The sequence below is a fragment of the Anolis sagrei genome, chromosome 5 (assembly GCF_037176765.1).
Source record: "Anolis sagrei isolate rAnoSag1 chromosome 5, rAnoSag1.mat, whole genome shotgun sequence".
Lineage (NCBI taxonomy): Eukaryota > Metazoa > Chordata > Lepidosauria > Squamata > Dactyloidae > Anolis > Anolis sagrei.
The window spans coordinates 164628240-164649045 of NC_090025.1; the positions used below are offsets into that span (position 1 = coordinate 164628240).

Consider the following 20806-nt stretch of genomic DNA (forward strand, 5'->3'; position numbering starts at 1 on the left):
AAGATAGAACAATCCTGAACAAATTGCTCATGTTCTTCCAGTGACACTGTCTCATCAACACCATGAGCCTCCTGATATCTACTATCTTTACTCATACAGTGGAGGCTATCATTGAATCATAGAGTTGGAAGAGACCTCATGCCAACCCCCTGCCAAGAAGCAGGAAAATCACATTCAAAGCACCCCGACACATGGCCATCCAGCCTCTGCTTAAAAGCCTCCAGAGGAGCCTCCGTCACATTCCAAAACACTGCTGAACAGCTCTCACTGTTAGAAAGTTCTTCCTAATGTTCAGGTGGAATCTTTCCTGTAGTTTGAAACCATTGTTTCACGTCCTAGTCCCCAGGGCAGCAGAAAACAAGCTTCCTCCCTCCTCCCTATAACTTTGCCTCATATATTTATACATGGCTATTGTATCTCCTCTTAGCCTTCTTTTCTGCAGGCTAAACATGTCCAGCTCTTTAAGCTGCTCCTCATAGGGCTTCTTCTCCAGACCCTTGATCATTTTAGTCACCCTCCTCTGGAAACATTTCAGCTTATCAACATCTCCCTTCAATTGCGGTGTCCAGAATTGGACACAGTATTCCAATGTGGTCTGACCAAGGCAGAATAGAGGGGTAGCACAACTTCCCTGGATCTAGACACTATACTCCTATTTATGCAGGTCAAAATCCCATTGGCTTTTTCAGCTGCTGCATGACATTGTTAGTTCATGTTATCCACAAGGATTCTGAAATCTTTTTCACACGTACTGCTGTCGAACCAGGCATTCCCCAATCTTTGCATTTCATTTTTTTCTGCCTAACTGGAGTATCCTGCATTTGTCCCTGTTGAACTTAATTTTGTTAGTTTGGGCCCATCTCTCTCATCTGTTTAGATTGTTAAGATCATACCATAAGCTGTGACTAGAATTGCTTCTGGTTTCTGCAAACTGTTTCAGGTTTACTCAGAAACAACTTCCCCCAAATTCAAAGGAAATAACTGAGGAAGTGAGCAATGGAATTACAGTTTTTGCTTCTTCTATTCCATATAGAAGGAACGTGGAAACAGACCCCTCCTTTTATCTTTCATTGTATAAAACTGAAAAGAGCAAAAAAAAAGTCAATGTCAAATTCAGTATAACTGATTTAGCAAAATAAAATCTGGATGTAAATTTCAGTATATCAATTTTCTGTCAGTGTTCAATATACACTAAATAAGAGGGTTTTTGTGATAATATTGCACCTATGAAGAGCTAGCAAGATATAACTCAAGATTGCAATAGTTTCTCCATTGTGGCGTCTGTGAAATCACACATATATGATTTTCAAGAAAAACATAAATCTATGTCCACTGTTGCTTGATTGTTCATGAAGGAGATGTGGCACGTGGTATACTGTTAGAGAAGTGAAACAGTTATATGCCTCTTATGAAGCCATGTGGGTTTAATTTATATGAAGCCATGTTATATGAAGCCATGTGGGTTTAATTTATTCTGACGACTTGGCTTTTGTAATTGTATGATATTGTATGATCTGTATTTTAATGTATTTTGTATTAATGTATTATGATGCTATTATGCTTACTATATTTGTGTTGAATTTTCTGCTGTTAGCCAGCCTGAGTCCCTCTTCGGAGGTCGAGAAGACAGTTATAAAAGCTCTAAATAAATAAATAATAAAAATAAATAATCCAGTTTCATACAAGTGTATTATGCAGTTTTCAGTTCCCCTGTGAGCTCTGCCTACAAGTCATCCCAACATCTCTCACTCAGTGAAAGCTAAACTAAAATATCAATGCAAGCTGGAAGACTGGGAACTTATCTCCTGAAGGGAGAAATGAATTACAAATTCAGAGACACACATATTATTTCAATCGTTTAATTACATTTCTTAGTCCTTTGTATGAGCTCAGGCATTTGCTATCCAAGTAAAGACGGCTGCTAGTTATAGAAGATTCCAAAATTCTTAGCTCATCTTGCCCTCTTTACAAAAAGAGTAGGCAGCCTGATGACGGATTCAAGGACTTTCAAGGTCTCTGGCCCATCTTCTTCAGAGTGCGGTTCAGCTGGAAGAGAGACAGACATCTAATTAGAAGAGTATTTGGGGGCGGGGGAGTGGAACACCCACGTACAGCCACACACTTCGGTGCCACAGCCCCAATTATGCAGCCCTTAATCAAGTGCTGGCATATCCTGCCAAAATGCTGAGCTCAGTTATGTGGAAAAATTAAACATGACCCATGGACTCTCCACCGAGGTGGAGAGACCTGAGGTCAAATCACAGTCTCCTGCATTCAATGGAAACCTGTATATCTTGCGAGTTACCAAGGCTGTTTGAACAAAATGATCAGTGACAAGATTCCTTAAAAGTGTTTTATCATTCAAGAGATGCTTAGCAGTATTTTGTATTTTTTTTAAAAAAACTATAAAGGCAGAAGAAATTTTTAAAACGGATATTCTCAAAGTTAGAATATCAGAATATCACCCTCTGGTGGTGCAGTGGGTTAAACCACTGGACTTGTGAACTTGCTGACCAAAAGGTGGGCAGTTTGAATCCGGGGAGCAGAGAGAGCTCCTGGTGTTAGCCCCAGCTTCTGCCAATCTAGCAGTTCGAAAACATGCAAATGTGAGTAGATGAATAGGAACTGCTTCTGTGGGAAGGTAATGGCGCTCCATGCAGTCATGCTGGCCACATGGCCTTGGAGGTCTCTATGGACAACACCGGCTCTTCGGCTTAGAAATGAAGATGAGCACCACCCCACAGAGTCGGAGACAACTACACTTAATGTCAGGGGAAACCTTTATCTTTACCTTTACCAAAGTTAGGAAAAATAAAACCAGGCTGAGGGAGTCTTTCCTCAAGCCCTTTTGCTCATTAGACTGCTTTTCACAAATTTAAATAGGACTATGGTTTAACCCACTGCGCCCCTGATGGCGAAATGGGTTAAACCACTGAGTTTCCAAACTTGTTGACCGAAACGTTGCAGGATTGAATCTGAGGAGCGACGTGAGCTTCTGCTGTCAGCCCCAGCTTCTACCAACCTAGCAGTTCTAAAACATTCAAATGTGAGTAGTAGATCAATAGGTACTGCTCCGGCAGGAAGGTAACGGCACTCTATGCAGTCATGTGACCACATGACCTTGGAGGTGTCGATGGACAACGCTGGCTCTTCAGCTTAGAAATTGAGATGAGCACCAACCCCAGAGTCAGACGTGACTGGACTTAATGCCAGGGGAAACCTTTATCTTTATCTATCCACCGTAGTTTGAGGAATTAAGTCTTGGGTCGGGGTAGATAGCCCTATTTAAATTTCAGGCTGAAACCACCGATATATTTCTCCTATTCCTTCTGTACTCCCTGAATACAGCAAGCATTCAGAACTGTAACATTACTGGTGTCTTATAAATCCTTCCTGCATCCTTACTGTTAATGACAAAAGAGAGTTCTCCAGGTCTTTAAGTAGTTACTTTGTGTCCATAGCTAACAATTGAAGAGCTCAGAAGTGACTAAGCTTGTTGGTAAAGGAAGAATGGAGTATTTTATCTATGTATGCTACAGTGTAGGAACTGTGTGGACTACTAGAGAACGTAAGCCCATTTTTCTGTACCCAGTATATCCAGTATGCAAACTGGACATTGAATGTGGGAGCTGAACTCCAAAGTGGTTTTTAGCCTGGGTACCCAACAATGCTCACGTTATTTGAAAATATCATTTTTAATTGTACAAAATCATAAGGTTATGGATGAACTACAACTCACATCATGCCAGGTTAACCACGAGAAACTCCATCAGTACTTAAAGTTTGTTATGTTGGGCAAGTTTCCTCTAGATGCATCATTGATGGGGTTCAGCATGCTCTCTGGCTGCAGGGTAAACTACAACTCCCACTACGGTGAATCAGTCTCCTCAAACCCCTCCAGCAGTTTGAGTTAGTCATGGGGGTGTCTGTGTGCCAAGTTTGGTCCAAATCCATAATCGGTGGAGGTCACAGTTTCTCTGGTTGCGGGTGAACTACAACTCCCAGGAAGGAAGGACAGTTCCCCTCAAACACCTCCAGTAATCAAATTTCGGCATATCAGGTATGTGTGCCAAATTTGGTCCAGATTCATTGGTGTTTGGGTTCACAGTGCTCTCTTAATGTAGGTGAACTACAATTCCTTCAAAACAAGGTGAATTTTCCCCAAAGAACTCCAGATTTTTTTGCTAGTTATGTGGGTCCTGTATACCAAGTTTTGCCTAATTCCATCTTTGGTGAAGTTCAGATTGTTCTTAGATTGCAGGTGAACTATAAATCCCAGTATCTACAATACCTATAAATCATGGTGAATTCCCCCCAAACCACTCTAATGTTAGTTCCTGATCAATTTCTCTGTTTGCTGTGTGCCATAGAAAAGAATAGGAAAGGGTTGAGGGAGAGGAAGTGGTCGGGGTCATGCAAATTACACATCAATGGTGAGCATAAGAAACACTGGGATGTCTGTGATAGAGGAAAAACAGAAAATCTAGAATGACATTGTCTCCGTATGAAAGCCTTCACTTGGGTGGTGGTGGGCAGTATGGCATTTGTGGAAGATATTGACAGGGCTCTTGCACATGTTTACGATGCTCTATAACCTGCAATGTCATTGGAGGGAAAACCTTTAGTGTCTACTGAGTAGTGGAAGCTATAACTATTTGTAGGAGTGGGAGCCTGTTTGTGTAAGTGAACACCCCAGCAACACATACACACATATTTTCACATTTATTATGGATACAGATGTATTTATTGAAGTTGTATCCCACTTTTCTCCCAAGGTGAGATCCAAGGTGGCTTCCAGAAGTTTAAAATAGGATTTACCAACCCATTTAGTCACTTCCACTCATACTCCCATGATCACTGCTTCATAGTCATGCCACTCAAATAAGCTTTATAAAGAATGCTACAGCCATTTTCCATACAGAGCTTTTCCATTCTTTCATATGGGCATATGGTGAGACAGTGCCCCCTGCAGAAGAACTGGAGCAAACCCATTGGCAAAAAAGACAGGACTCCTTCACATACAAAAATGGCAGCAATGGGATATTTCTGCAAATGCAAGGCTACTGTGTTGAAATTGCATCATCTGTTCTAAACAGTTCGCATATTTCCTTACAGAAAAATGTGTCCCCAAATCTGGCTGAAAACATGAAGAAAAAGCCAACCGCTCTGACTGCATTTCAACCGATACCGTATATTGGAAAGAAATAAACTGTGATTGTGAAATGAATTATCTCTACCTGCACCTATCTCTGCATATTTCCACGTATTCGCCCAAACACATACACACATATATTGAATAAGTTTGTCCTGTTGTTCAGCCAGCAACTTACCTCCTCAAACTTATGGATCTGGCGGATGAAGAAATCTCCATAGCGGCGAGCAACTTTTGTATCTGCAATGTGGATCATATCCTGCCAAGAGATAGTCGAAGATAAAAGGCCAGGAGCGATTCACAGGGCAGTGTTGGGGATGAAATTCTCTCCAGCCTAGAATTAGGGCTAATTTTCATAATGGGTTGCTGTATGGCCATGTTCCAGAATCATTCTCTCTTGATGTTTTGTCCACATCTATGGCAGGCATCCTCAGAGGTTGTGAGGTCAGTTGGAAACTCAGCAAGTGGAGTTTATATATCTTAGGAATGTCCAGGGTGGGAAAAAGAACTTTTGTCTGCTTGAGGCAAGTAGGAATGTTGCAACTGGCCACCTTAATTAGCATTTAATGGCCTTGTAGCTTCAAAGCCTGACTGGTTACTGCCCAGGGAATCCTTTGGAGTTGTTAGCTGGCCCTGATTTATTCTTGTCTGGATTTCCGCTGTCTTTTGAGTGTTGCTCTTTATTTACTGTCATTAAATGCTAATCAAGGTGTCAAAATTGAACATTCACACTTGCATCAAGCATATATAAACCCCACTTGCCTAGTTTCCAACAGACCTCACAACCTCTGAGGATGCCTGCCTGTCCTGTTTTGCTCTTAAAAACAGCCTCAACACAGAATTGAAAGTAAAAGAAAAATGCTTTACTCCAGCAAACAAAATAAGCAAATGCAATTGAAAAAGAAAACAAGGAAGTCTTACTGCAGACACCAATGAAAGTCTTTTGCAAAAGTCCCAGCAAAATCAGCAGACAATAAGGCACAGATCACGAAGTCCTGATCCCACAGCAAGCTGGCTTCAGGAAAGGCAAAAGCTGCACATCGCAAGTGCTGAACCTGACTCAGCACATAGAAGATGGCTTTGAAAGGCAGCAGATCACAGGAGCTGTCTTCATAGACCTGTCAGCAGCCTATGATACTGTGAACCACCACCTCCTCCTGAGAAAAATGTATAATATCACAAAGGACTACCACCTCACCTGCCTCATAGGAAACCTGCTACAAAACAGGAGCTTTTTTGTTGAGTTCCAGGACCAGAGAAGTAGATGGCAGAAACAGAAGTATGGCCTGCCTCAGGGAAGCGTGCTTGCCCCATCCATGTTCAACATCTACACAAATGAACAGCCACTGCCAGAAGGGACAGAGAGCTTCATCTATGCTGATGATCATGCCATTACTGCTCAAGCAGGGAGCTTTGAGATGGTTGAACAGAAGCTCTCTAAAGCACTAGGTGCTCTTACTGCCTACTACAGGGAAAACCAGCTGATCCCTAATCCATCTAAAACACAGACATGTGCTTTTCATATCAAGAACAGACAAGCATCCTGAGCTCTGAGGATTACCTGGGAAGGAATCCCACTGGAGCATTGCAGCGCACCCAAATACCTGGGAGTCACTCTGGACCGTGCCCTGACTTACAAGAAGCACTGCCTGAATATTAAGCAAAACGTGGGTGCTAGAAACAATATCATATGAAAGCTTATTGGCACAACCTGGGGATCACAACACAGTAAAGACATCTGCCCTTGCGCTATGCCACTCTGCTGCTGAGTATGCATGCCCAGTGTGGAACACATCTCACCACACTAAAACAGTGGATGTGGCTCCTAACAAGACATGCCGCATTATCACGGGGTGTCTGCGCCCTACACCACTGGAGAAATTACACTGCTTAGCCGGTATTGCACCACCTGACATCCGCCGGGAAGTAGCAGCCAATAGTGAAAGGACCAAGGCAGAGTCATCTCCAGCTCATCCCTTGTTTGGGCATCAGCTAGCACGTCAACAACTTAAATCAAGAAATAGTTTTCTAAGATCTACAGAGACACTCGCTGGAACACCTCAGCAAGCAAGAGTCCAAAAGTGGCAGGCTCAAACCTAGAGCCTCAATCAATGGCTGATACCCAATGAGAGACTCCTCCCAGGGCACACAGAAAACTGGGTGACTTGGAAGGCGTTGAATATACTGCGCTCTGGCACCACGAGATGCAGAGCCAACCTTCAGAAATGGGGCTACAAAGTGAAATCCACAACATGCGAGTGTGGAGAAGAACAAACTACAGACCACCTGCTGCAATGTAACCTGAGGCCTGCTACATGCACAATGGAGGACCTTCTTGTGGCAACACCAGAAGCACTCCAAGTGGCCAGATTCTGGTCAAAAGACACCTAATCAACTACCAAGCTTGCAAACTCTGTGTCTTTTGTATGTTTGTTTGTTTGTTTGTTCTGTCAAAAATGTAATACACCTGTTCGGTTGCCTGACCAGATAAATAAAAATAAAATACGAAGTCCTTAACACAAAAAAGTTCCGGCAGTAACAGAGTTGTTGTTAGCAGCGAAAAGCTAAGTTCTCTTGCTTCTGATTTATACCCCATGCAGGAGGGCTTAGGGCATCACCCAATTAGCTCATCAATCTTTTAGCTGCGAATCGAGCTGACTGCCGTCTGTTCTCTGACTCCCTCTGTCTTTTTAAAAAGGTGGGCACCTGCAAAGCCTCATTGTCGGATTCTTCTTCCTCTCCCTCCAAGACTTGAGCAGCTCCCTGCTCCCCTTCCTCTTCTAACGATGAGAAATCCCCAACACTGCAATAGATGCCTGTGAAACATCAGGAGAGAATGCTTCTGGAACATGGCCATACAGCCTGGAAAACTCACCGCAACCAGTGATTGCAGCCATGAAAACTTCTGACAACACAATATTCATGTTTCCTTCATGCGAAAAATACCAGTAGAACAGTGTGTTTTAACTGTCATCATCTGTACTTGAGACATGATTCTGTTCATGAATCAAACTAACATGAGGTTATATTAAAAGGGAGGAGGAGGCACACATGCAGGCAGCCTAAGCACACCTGTCTCCAATCTGCATTGTAATTGCAATTAAGCAGACAAAATAGGAATTATGTTTAAGGTTTATATGTACACTTACACTATCCTTTAAAGGCATGATGCATCTTCAGGTGGTTAGTCATTTGGGAAAATGGGGCTAATGCGAATAGCTGTTTCTGCACCAGACTCCCAGAGGAAAAAGAGAGACCAGAACTCTCAGGCAAGTCAGAAAACTGAGTATGATTTTCTTTCGTTATTTAAGTACAGCATGACCCCAGCAGCCAATTTTCTGAACTATGGAAGCAGGAACCATGGATTATAGCATTATATTGAAATGAATGACTTTTGCCAAAAGTTACCATAAAGTTGCTATGAATGAACTACAAAATTCCTAGAAAGTCATCCTTCATTCAGTGTGACTAGCCTAAACAGTATTAAGCTGCCCATAATGAGTACAGAGGAGTGAACTGACAGAGGGAACTAGACAGACCTTGTCAATGTAGAAGTCCACCTCAGAAGCCGACTGGAACTCCCCATCCAAGGCAGAGATGCCACTTGTCCAGACAAGGTTCTTCATCTTGTGTTTGAAGACCAGCAGTTGGATGCGGAACTCTTGCTCTGTGAGATCCAAGAAGCCAGCAAGCTTAGCCACGGGCATTGTGGTGTAGAGCTTGAGGAAGCTGCGGATGGTGGACAGTTGGGCTTGCTGCTGGACTTCACCAGCAAAGACCTTCAGCTGCTGCAGGAAAGGCTCTTTGTGGTAGTTGGGGTGCATATTGTCATAGTTGGGAACCACAGGGGAAAGGAACTTGGGACATGCATAGCTGAACAGCTCCTCATACACCTGAGGGTCACCCTTTTGCATGCGTAGCATCTTGTCTCCATACTTCTCTCGTAGCTGCAGGTGAATGCTTTCGTCTATGCGCATAGGGTACATAGTGAGAGCAATGGCCAAAAGGGCATGCATCTGCTCATTCTGCTTGTTAATCTGCAACATACCAAGAGATCTCATTAAGAACATGCAATTCAAAATACTTGGCTGACATATAAAAACAAATCCAGCATAAAAGTAAGTAGACCAAGCAACTATATTTTCAACTTAATTTTTACTTGTGCTACAAGTTTACAGGTGGTTTTTATAGGGAAAAACAACAATGAAACTCAGTCTGATTTTTCAGAATTAAAACCAAAAGCTGATATAAGCCATTATAATCTATGAATGCAGACAGAGGCCTAGTTTTATATTTGTATAGTGCAGTGATTTTATATTGATTACTGAAGTGACAACTGGTTCAATGCAACACTGGAAATGCTAATCAAGATTGCCTAATAATAATAATAATAATAATAATAATAATAATAATAATAATTTATTTATGTACCGCCCTATCTCCCCAAGAAGACTCAGGGCGGTTTCCAACATAGGGCAAAACATTCAATTGCCAAACGAAAAAACCATGCAACAAAATTAAACATTATAAAATATAAACATAAACCCTATTAAGACAGTCACAAAATGTTTAAAAGTCAGTTTCAATTTTACTCCATCAGATGGGATTCAAAATACCAATGGTCAATCAGCATGGCAGTTAAATAAGCTGCTGCCCTTGACAATCGATAGATCAGGAATGGGCAAACTTCGGCTATCCTGGTGTTTTGGACTTCAGCTACCAGAAATCCCAGCCAGCTTACTGACTGTTAGAAATTGTGGGAGTTGAAGTCCGAAACACTTGGAAGGCCTTGATATTCTGGGTTATATGGCTGTGTGGAAGGGCCCTCAGACAATTTGGTAAAGCTAGGGTTAAAAATGAAACAGTGCTACCCAATGGGAAAGCAATGCATTTTATGCCATTGCAATTTTTGCCAGAATGCCATGCTGCTAATATACCTTAGTGAAAAAGTACACCAGGACAAATGTTTGGTAAGATCAGAACTAAGAACCAGATCCAACTCTGAAATTGCATCATTGCACTGAAAAGCAGAGCAACACCACTAGTGTTACTGAGGTCAAATTAGCAAAAAAGAAATCACTGAAGACTGAATTCCAACAGGTAACAATGAGCCAAGAAGAAACCGGTTCATGGAATATGCAATCAGTTGCATTCTAGATGAATTGGATGTGGGTGCTTAGAAGATCATTTAAGCTGTACTTGGAACAGGCTAAAATGATATTAAACAGTTCCCAGAATTAACCTGGGTACTATTTAATATCTGCATCTTTAACAACCTGTCTCCAATATTGGAAGGTACAAGAAAAAGCAGATGTATTTCTATGCAGGCTTGCATCACTACAAGTCCGGTTAAATATTTCTGGGTAGAGACACAGAAATAACTGGGTGATATGTTTCAAAGGAAGAACCAGCAGTGTCAGTAAAAGAGTTACAAAAGAAGGGTTTGCAAAGACAATTGTTCACCCATTATGTAGGACAAAAATGACTCAAATGCTTTGTACCATTTCGTATTTGTATGTTGTCCTCTGGAACATGCTCTTTGTTCTCTGAATATACAAGAGGATGTTGGCAAAGACACGAATGGCATCTTGGTAGCGTCGCATCATAAGGTACGCAAAACCCACATAGTAATAGGTAGTGACCTGGCATTCTGGCACTCGTGAGTACATACTCTGGGAAGAGAAGGAAAAAGATTGTGAGAAGTCTGGTTGCTTTTCAAATAATGATTGAGAACAGCCCTTCCCTCATACTGTCAAAGGATGCTGTCCCAGGTTTCTTCTACTACGAAGAGCAGATCACAAGACCAAGGACCTGCTCTGTGATCATCTGGAACAGAACACCTATGCATCTTTTAAAATCAGGACTAGGCTTTCAATACACCATTTTATGCTAACAAAGGCAGCCATGTTAGTCTGTCACAGCAATAAAGCAGGGCCAGGCAACATGCAGTGCTTCACAATTTACATTTTAAATTATATAGTAAGCTTTAACGAGTTTATTATGGCATCATAGAACTATTAAGTCTGGAAGATGAAAAACAATTATGATGCTCTGATTTCATGTGGTTCACTTTAGACTCCTACAGCCCAAATGTAAAGAAGGCACAACTGTGGCTTGTTTCTATTCAGACAATTTTCATGTTATATTTGAAATAAGATGTTAAGGTTTCTGATTTATTTTTTTAAAGAGTAATGTGGGAGTGAGGAGAAAGTTATGATTGAGGGCTACATAAAAGGTATATAAGAATAGGTAGCATATAAAGCAGACAATTTGCACATCAGTGTGGGGAAGAAATTAAGTCTTCTTCTAGGTTGATCAGGTATGGGTAAACCAGGGCTTGGGGGCCAGATACAGCCCCTTGGGCTCTTTTATCAGGCCCTCCTCTCTCACACCACCCTATCCTTCCTACTCTCTTTCCTTCCTCCTTCCTTTCCTTCCACCCTTTCATCTTTCCTTCCTTCCCTCTTTCTCCCTCCTTCCTTCCCTCTCTTTCTCCGTCCTTCCTTCTCTATTTTATTTCCTCCCTCCCTCCATTCCCTTCCGCCCTTCCTTCTTTCCATCCTTTTCTTCCTTCTCTTTTTCTTTCCTGCTTTCCTCCTGGGGGATGTTTAGCTGGGAGAAGAGAAGGTAGAGAGGGAACATGAGAACCATGTTTCAAGATTTCAAAGGGTGTCCCATTGAGGAGGAGGTGGGGGGAAAACTGATTTTTTGCTGCTCTAGAAACCAGGACACAAGGCCCCTAAGTTAGAAAATGTACCCATGCCTGCTAAAAATGATACATTTTTGATTCACTAAATGACATCAGTAAAGACAAAGATGATATTACAGAGGATATTAATGGATGAACTAGCACTTAGGTTCTTGAGAATACAGGTGATATGTAAAAAAATGGCAGGAGAAGATAGAAGGTGTCCTAAAATAACAGTGTCTGTGAAGAACTCTTTTTATACTGTTAAATACATCTAATAGAATTCTCAAATAAGGAAATTTCTGAGCTACATTTCCGATTATGCAATAAATTGAAGATGAAATGACTGTCCACAATATCTGTTTTTCACACAACATACCTTCATGGAGAACTCTTAAATGTGGGAACAAGGGATCTATATTTGATATACATAATGGCAAAGGAAGAACTATGTCAGGACATCATCAGCTATGCACTCCCTTTTGAAAATCGTAAGACTAAACACTTAAAATAAAAATACCCTGGAACAGATAAACCTTCGTTACAAAAATGTTCCCATCTAACACTAGAGTAGGCATTACCTTCTTGTTAAGCTCAATGTTTTCCAGGACCTTGATGGCTTGATAATAATCACCCAGCAAAGAATGGAGACGCAGCAGACCCACAAGACTGAAATATCCCAACATCTTATAGAGTGAATGGCGGCCATATTCTCCAGCCACACTCTCAGGATCACCTAGTGAGATGAAAGAGAGAAGAATATGAGATGACCTCAATGAACTCTACCAGGGAAATGGACAGAAGAGTGAAATGTGTTATCTTGATCAGACCTCCAAAGAGAATCAGCTATTGGATAACTGTTTAATTGGACTTTTTTTTCATGAACTGAAAGTATACTAATAGGAATTTTCCCAGAACTGAACATACTACTATTTTCACTACTGTACTGTAAGGAGACAGTACATTTTGAAGCAACTGCTACGCTATGGATTTGTGATTGCAAATTTGGGTTAAGTTTTTGTACTTGCAGTCACAGAATATATTAATACTATGAGAATGAAAGACTCTGCTTGATCTTACTTTTTTTGGGCATGCAAGTTACATAACAGCTTATTCTGTGTTTTAGAAACTTATAAATAGTTCAAATTACTCTTATTTTAAAATATACAAACAATTACAATCTAAATCCCCTTCCGCACAGCTGAATAAAATCCCATATTATCTGCTTTGAACTGGAATATATGGCAGCATGGACTCAGATAACCCAGTTCAAAGTAGATACTATGTGATTTTCTGCCTTGATATTCTGGGTTCTATGGCTGTGAGGAAGGACCCATAGAGTATAGATCTAAATTTATGTAACAGTAAGTCTCATTGAGCATAACAATACTTACACCTTAGGAAACATGCTGAAGACTGTACTGAGATGGAGATAATCCATATTTTATCTTGGACATATGATTACCACAATCATAAAACGTAATTTCTTACAGACCAGGTTAACCACTTGTCAAACCTAACCATTAGATTTTTTTTTTTTGTCGTGTCAGGAGCAACCGCTCCTGTTGTGAGAGAATTGGCTGTCTGCAAGGATGTTGCCCAGGGGACGCCTGGATGATTTTTTTTGATGTTTTATCATCCTTGTGGGAGGCTTCTCTCATGTCCCCACATGAGGAGCTGGAGCTAATAGAGGGAGCTCATCTGCCTCTCCCCGGATTCAAACCTGCGACCTGTCGGTCTTCAGTCCTGCCAGCACAGTGCTTTAACCCATTGTGCCACCAGGGGCTCCATTAGATGACTGTTAAGACTATTCAGATTACCAAACTCTGCATAAACAAAGTGAACACAGTACAAGTAAGCTAAGAGATGTGTGTATTAAGATGTATTTTTCAAATACGTAAGAGGAGAGCTATCTCTTATTACCGCAGTCCTTAGATTTAGCCAAGAGAATCCAGAAACAACCCATAATAAGCCTCAACCATTTCTGCTATTTTTATTGAAACACACAGCACTCACAGCAAAAACAAAAAAAACAAAAAAAAAACCCCTGAAATTTCTTCAAGGTCTATAATCAAGATAGAACTTGGGGAGATAAGATTACTTCTCACTTACAAACTCCTGTCTTCTTTTTCTCCTTACCTCCACTAGTGTAAACCTCTAGCTGCCGATTGATGTTAGATTTGTCCACCAGGGAGTGCAGCACGTTGAGAACACCATGGACATTCCAGATTTTGGGATTTGAACGCAGAAAATTAATTTCTTCCTCAGACTTCTTTGCTGTTTTACAGCGGTACTGGCTGAAGGACTGGAACTGCACCACAAGAGAAGGAAGATAACAGAAAAAGTGGCTTGAAGGCACAGAACAATGTTTAATTGTTGTTGTTTTTAAAGAGGAGAACTGATAAGCACAATCTCAGCAATAACATTTTACCTGATAGATGAATTCATCAATAATATCCCATAGCCATTGGTTGGGGAGTTCCAGAGGAGCTGGGCCATCTGCATCTAAAGAAGAATTTATAATTTTAGAGCAATGATGGAAAACCAAAGGCATTCAGACTGGAACATAAGAAAAGGGTATTCTGCACAAAGGAAAAGAGATGATTTTTTTAAATAAAAAATTAGGTATTTAAATATGACAGCATTAACAAAGAAGATGTCAATAATAATAATAATAACAACAACAATAATAATAATTTCATTCTTGTACCCCATCTCCATCTCCCCAAAGGGACTAGGAGTGGCTTACCCTAAAACAGAGCATAAAATAAACATACAATACAATGCAACAAAGTAAAATATATAGCATATAAAAACGCCAATTTAAAACTCAGAACAATACCCAATAACCTATGGTGACAACTACCATAAGATATGGCCAGACTGTAAAATGTTCCAATAATAAGAATGAAAGATCAACTAGGGGATCAAGAATGTAACACTGGGTGGTCAAATTGAATAGATTTCATTCCTGGAATATTTTCACAACAGCAAAAATAATATATACACAATAAGACACTAGGAACTCACTTAGAATATAGTTAAAAAGACTGCAGTAATTGTAGTAAGATTCAAATCTCTGTTCCAAAGATGGACCGCCCTGCAATAAAAAAGGAAGCATGAGGATGATAAAAATGCTTGCACATTCAACTGCCTGGGTTTTAAAGGAATTAACATCTGACTTAAAAGTCACCCATAACCATCACATGCCCAGAGTTCAACTCAAGGACAAACTAAAGCCGATACTTACACTGACTTTTGCATAGATGTGTCTATAATACAGCTCCTTGTATAAAATAAGAAAAACAGCATCTACAAGAAATGAAAAAAATATTATTACCATAATCATAATATATAATTTCTTACTGACCAGGCTAACCACTTGTCAATATCCCATCTGTTAAATGGGTTCTTCAAGGTGGCTGACATACTTTACAGTGGAGTTGTGTGTGTGTGTGTGTGGGGGGGGGCACGGAACAGACAGAGCTGGGAGAGCCTTAACTGGACCCATGAAACTGGTATATTTTTCCCTGGGAAAACATGGCTAAAAAGAGACTGTCCTACAGGACAAACTTGCATTACAATACAAAACACGTCATTAAAGCAGCTACCTTCAGAATAATTAAAACACACTTGCTCCATACTGTAACAAAGCCATTTTGGCTCACCTAAGACACATGCCACAATAACACTTTCCTTAAGGCAAGCTGTATTTTTGTAAGCTTGCCAGAAAAGAAAAATAGAAAATACTCACCATTTCCAACCTGAGGGGCAATTGCCTCTGCTTCTGGCCATGGTGTGTTTTTAAAAAATCTTTCTGTCAACTTGGTCCAGCTAAATACAAAAAAAAAGTTGAAATGACAGGTCAAAATATACTCAAAAATAATAGATAACAATCTAAAAACTTGTTCTGCTTTTTGCAAGTTTTAAATCAAAACAATTAAACAGACCTCTTCAGAAGAAGGGGAAAAGAGCTTCCCCCCTCCCCCTCCAGAAAGTCTCAGGTTCTAACAGCTAGAGCTAGAATCGTAGAATCATAGAGTTGGAAGACACCTTGTGGGCTATCCAGTCCAACCCCCTGCCAAGAAGCAGGAAAATCACATTCAAAGCACCCCCGACTGATGGCCATCCAGGCTTTGTTTGAAAGCCTCCAAGGAAGGAGCCTCCACCTAGAAGAAAGCTCACTGGAGATTTAGGTCCCTTCCACCCAGATGTATAAAATCCATATTGAACTAGATTATATGGCAGTGTGGACTCAGATAATCCAGTTCAAAGCAGATGTCATGGATTATCCACCTTGATATTCTGGATTATATGGAGGAAGGGCCCCCGGACTCAATAGGCTGACCAGAAACTTCGCTATCTAATCCTCAACTACTTCCAACTTAGGCCCCTTCCACACAGCCAAATAACCCAGAATATCAAGGTTGATGATCCACAATATCTGCTATTTACTGGATTATCTGAGTCCACACTGCCTGATAATCCAGTTCAATGTAGATACAGCTGTGTGGAAGGGGCCTAAGTTTAAATCATTGTGGATCTTAGGCTCACCCATTTTGCATCTCAAGAGTTAATATAACTGATTGAATCACAGCCCTTTATTTAACCCCCAGGAAAATAAATTCATACCTGTTTTCATAGATGTCCTGGATTTCATACACCTTTTGGTCAATGACATCACTAGATACACGACTGGCCTGCAGCTCATATACTTTCTGGTCAATCAGATCAGACACAGTTTTGTGGAAGTATTGGATGAAATTTTTTATTACTTCAGGAATAACTTGATAGGTTTGCTGTTCATATTGTCGTTCATAGGCTAGATCCTGTTTGGGATCTCCTGTGAGATATAACATTGATAAAGTCAAAAAATGTGAAGGCATAAAGTAAAAACAGTGTGGATTCCAATCTTGGAGGACTTGTCAGTACCTTTTAGATATTTTCCCCCCAAATTTTGATACATATTACTATGAATAAAGCTGAACCCCAAGGAGAATAAGCAATGGAAAAATGTAAATTGCTTATTTTAATTTGGGAGCATTATGTTTAATAAAGTAAAGAGACCTCAGGTTAAATGAAAAATATAAGTAGCACCTGAGGCATGCTACAAATGCATAAACCAGCTCAGGAGTTAGTAGTTCAGGGGTTACTTTGTTTAATCAAAATTTCTGAGTTCTGGATTTCAAACACTTTTTTTGTATCTTCCTATTAACTACAAACAAAAAGAGGCAACACTGAAAGAAGCAAAACAACTGGTTTGAACTTTGTACAAAGTCACTACATTCAATACAAAGCCATTCTTTTTCTTTAGCCATGAACAAAGGGTTTCCAAAGTGGCCAAAACTACACACAAATTCTGGAGAGTGGCACCATTGTTTCCCAAACCCATCCATTAATGCCTTTGAATTATACATAGGAAACAGTAGAACTATTTTACTATGCTTGCCAGACTAGAAACTGGTGAGGGCTTCTGTACCTTTAATGTTTCCACTGAAGTGGGACTCTCAGGAGGTGCTGACTGTCTTGCAACCAGGAAACAAACACCTCCTGAAATTTCATAAGAACCCTTTCCAGTTGTCACTTTAACCACTCTATACAGGTTGAGCAATCAAAATACTTGGGGCCAGAAGTGTTTTGGGTTTTTTAATGGATTTTGGAATATCTGTGAATGAAGTGAATACAAGCATAATGTTCTGTGTGAAACCACATCTTATGCCATTTTGCAGATCCTAGTGTATTATTAATTCACAACTTGTGTTATGTATGAGATGCAAGGTAGGAGAGAGGCTAAAGGTATAAGATACCTATATTTGGCATACTGAACAAATATCTGGGAAGCCTGCCAGCGTCTATCTTGATATGAGGAGTGCCATATCTACCACTTCAAAGCCAGAAGGTGAGTCTACACTATAGAATAAATGCAGTTTAACACCACTTTAATGGGGAGTTGCAGTTTGGTGAGGCACCAGAATCCCATGGCAGAAAATATCTTGTAAAACTACCACTCTCAGGACTCCATAGCATCAAGCCACGGCAGTTAAAGTGGTGGTAAACTACATCCAGCGGGAAGATAACGGCACTCCATGCAGTCATGCTGGCGACATGACCTTGGAGGTGTCTACAAACAATACTGGCTCTTCGGCTTAGAAATGGAGATAAACACCAACCCCCAGAGTCAGACACAACTGAACTTAATGTCAGGGGAAAACCTTTACCTTTACTAAACTACATTAATTCTACAGTCTAGATGTACCCAGAAGCAGGTAACTAGTACCAAACGTTTCAAATTTTGAAGTATTTCGGGTTACTTTTATCCCTTGCAGAAAACTATTTCTAGACAGGACTATTATTAAAAGGGGAAGCAAGAACTCACCGGTGTGTGTGTCATAGTCTCCTGGGTAGGTATAAGGATCATAGGCACCCTGGAAATCAAGAAAGGAAAGACGTTCAGTCCACCTGTTGTGCATCTCCAAAATATGGTTTGACATCACTTCAACTGTTATGACTCAATGCTCTGGATTGTCCATCTCAAGGGCACCTGCCTGCCTTCCTGGCCTCCGCAGAGCTTCTGGAGCCAAGCAGGCAGCAGCAGGCCAGGGAGGCAGGCCTTCCCTGCTGCACCTCAGGCCGCCACACTTTCGGGGTCCCTGGCCTCCACTGGACGTAAATATTTATTATTAATATTTTCAAAAACCCACAAAACGAGTCTGCTAGAAGCAAACTGTGAAGTGCTGGTTTTAGCCTATAAAATCCTAAACAGTTCTGGCCCAAATTACCTGTTCGAACGCATCTCTCCTTATGAACCTTCCAGGACTTTAAGATCATCTGGGGAGGCCCCGCTCTCAGTCCCGCCTTCGTCACAAGCACGGCTGGTGGGGACGAGAGACAGGGCCTTCTCAGTGGTGGCCACTTGGCTATGGAACGACCTCCCTAAGGACATCAGATTGGACCCCTCCCTTTTAACATTTTGGAAGAGAGCTAAAACTTGGCTTTTTGAGCAGGCATTTGCAAATACAGTGTAACAGACATAGGAAAAGGGAATGGTTTGATGATGTGATTGGATGATGTTTTTAACGAGGAGACCCTAATGATACATGCTTTTATTGATTCTGTTATAGTTTTATTATTTGAATGTTTTATTATATTGAAATTGTATTTTATGGTATTGGTACCAATTGTAAACCATCCCAAGTCGCTGGCGGGCTGAGAGAGACGGTATAGACAAATATAAATGGCTGGCAGGCTGAGAGAGACGGTATAAATAAATAAATAGCGAAGGAACACTGTACAGACAGTTCCTGAGTTAGAAATTACTGATTTACATACAACTCATAGTTAAGGACAGGAGTGAGATAATGGGAAGTGAGAGAAATCTACCCTTTGGAAGGGAAATGCGCTCCTGAAAGAGTTATCATGGGAAAAGGTGTCTCGACTGAAGCTTGATCTGGGCACCACAATTGAAGAGAGATATTGACAAGCTGGAATGTGTCCAGAGGAGGGCGACTAAAATGATCAAGGGTTTGGAGAACAAGCCCTATGAGGAGCGGATTAAGGAGCTGGGCATGTTTAGCCTGAAGAAGAAAAGGCTGAGAGGAGATATGATAGCTATGTATAAATATGTGAGAGAAAGCCACAGGGAGGAGGGAGCAAGCTTGTTCTCTGCTTCCCTGTAGACTAGGATGGTGAACAGTGGCTTCAAACTACAATAAAGGAGGTTCCGTCTTTTTTAAATTTTTTTTGGTCGTGTCAGGAGAAACCTGAGAAACTGCAAGTTGCTTCTGGCCGTCTGCAAGGACATTGCCCAGGGGATGCCTGGATGATTTTTTGATGTTTTATCATCCTTGTGGGAGGCTTCTCTCATGTCCCCGCATGAGGAGCTGGAGCTGATAGAGGGAGCTCATCTACCTCTCCCTGGATTCGAACCTGTGGCCTGTCGGTCTTTAGTCCTGCGCCACCGGGGGCTCCAATATTCCGTCTGAACATGAGGAAGAACTTCCTGACTGTGAGAGCCGTTCAGCAGTGGAACTCTCTGCCCCGGAGTGTGGTGGAGGCTCCTTCTTTGGAAGTTTTTAAACAGTGGCGGATGGCCATCTGTCAGGGGTGCTTTGAATGCAATCTTCCTGCTTCCTGGCAGGGGGGTTGGACTGGATGGTCCATGAGGTCTCTTCCAATTCTATGATCACCAATCCTTGTTTCCACAAGAAGCCAAATGTTTTCAAAAACCAATTATCACAGGGACAGAAAGTGAGCGGAGATATTCTGAACAACAGCACAGACCGCATAACAAGCACCATAAAGGTGTAAACCCTTCCATATGTTATCCAAAGCGATATATTTGGCTGGTGTTCAACTTAAAGAATGCATTTGTTCCGGCTTACATACAAATTTAACAACAAACTTACAGAGCATATCTTGTATTGTTGAAGGCTTTCATGGCCGGAATCACTGGGTTGTTGTAGGTTTTTCGGGCTATATGGCCATGTTCTAGAGGCATTTTCTCCTGACGTTTCGCCTGCATCTATGGCAAGCATCCTCAGAGGTCCTCACTACCTCTGAGGATGCTTGCCATAGATGCAGGCGAAACGTCAGGAGAAAATGCCTCTAGAACATGGCCATATAGCCCGAAAAACCTACAACAACCCAGAGCATATCTTGTTCGCAATGCCTGTAATAGGCCCCCCTCTTCCCCGCCCCCATCTCAGTCCCAGTTCCCCCTCCACATGGCTGCCTTAATCAGTCCCTCCTGGGCTCTGCTCCCTCCCTCCCGCCGCCGAGAGAAGCTCCCAGGCCGCACCTCATCGTAATCTTCCGCCCCGTAAGACATGGCGGAGTTTTGAAGGACAGCCCGGAACCGCCGCGCGACGCCAAGCAGCCGGATGAAACGAGGACTCGGTGGGAAGGAAAGAATTCCGGTCTGCACTTTGTACGTCACTTCCGTTAGTAACCGGAAGCCGTTGGGGAAA

At 41.4% G+C, this 20806-nt stretch overlaps 1 protein-coding gene across 2 annotated transcripts; it reads right to left on the bottom strand.

Annotated features, from left to right (window-relative positions):
- Window positions 1-1845: 1845 nt before the first annotated feature.
- EIF3L (eukaryotic translation initiation factor 3 subunit L) lies at window positions 1846-20753 on the bottom strand. 2 transcript variants are annotated; one of them, XM_060777018.2, is made up of 13 exons: window positions 20638-20753; window positions 18217-18265; window positions 16473-16683; window positions 15595-15674; window positions 15091-15152; window positions 14871-14940; window positions 14272-14345; window positions 13980-14151; window positions 12422-12576; window positions 10654-10824; window positions 8692-9189; window positions 5331-5411; window positions 1846-2046 (listed from the first exon to the last, which is right to left on the bottom strand). In XM_060777018.2, the coding sequence occupies exons 1-13, from the start codon at window positions 20665-20667 to the stop codon at window positions 2008-2010; spliced, it is 1692 nt and encodes a 563-aa protein (XP_060633001.1). In that variant the 5' UTR covers window positions 20668-20753; the 3' UTR covers window positions 1846-2007. The 2 variants fall into 2 exon arrangements, with proteins under 2 accessions (XP_060633001.1, XP_060633002.1); XM_060777019.2 differs by lacking the exons at window positions 15595-15674; window positions 18217-18265; window positions 20638-20753 and having other exon boundaries at window positions 16473-16635.
- Between the last annotated feature and the right edge of the window lie 53 nt (window positions 20754-20806).

Bases quoted from the DNA above. Each gene is read 5' to 3' on its own strand.
- EIF3L (XM_060777018.2), bottom strand. From the start codon at position 20,667: ATGTCTTACGGGGCGGAAGATTACGATGAG. The intron at 14,346-14,870 runs GTGAGTTCCTAG...ATTCTTCTTTAG, and splicing joins TCTTTTTAACTATATTCTAA to ATGCAGATGGCCCAGCTCCT. The intron at 10,825-12,421 runs GTAATGCCTACT...TTCTCTTCCCAG, and splicing joins ACATTGAGCTTAACAAGAAG to AGTATGTACTCACGAGTGCC.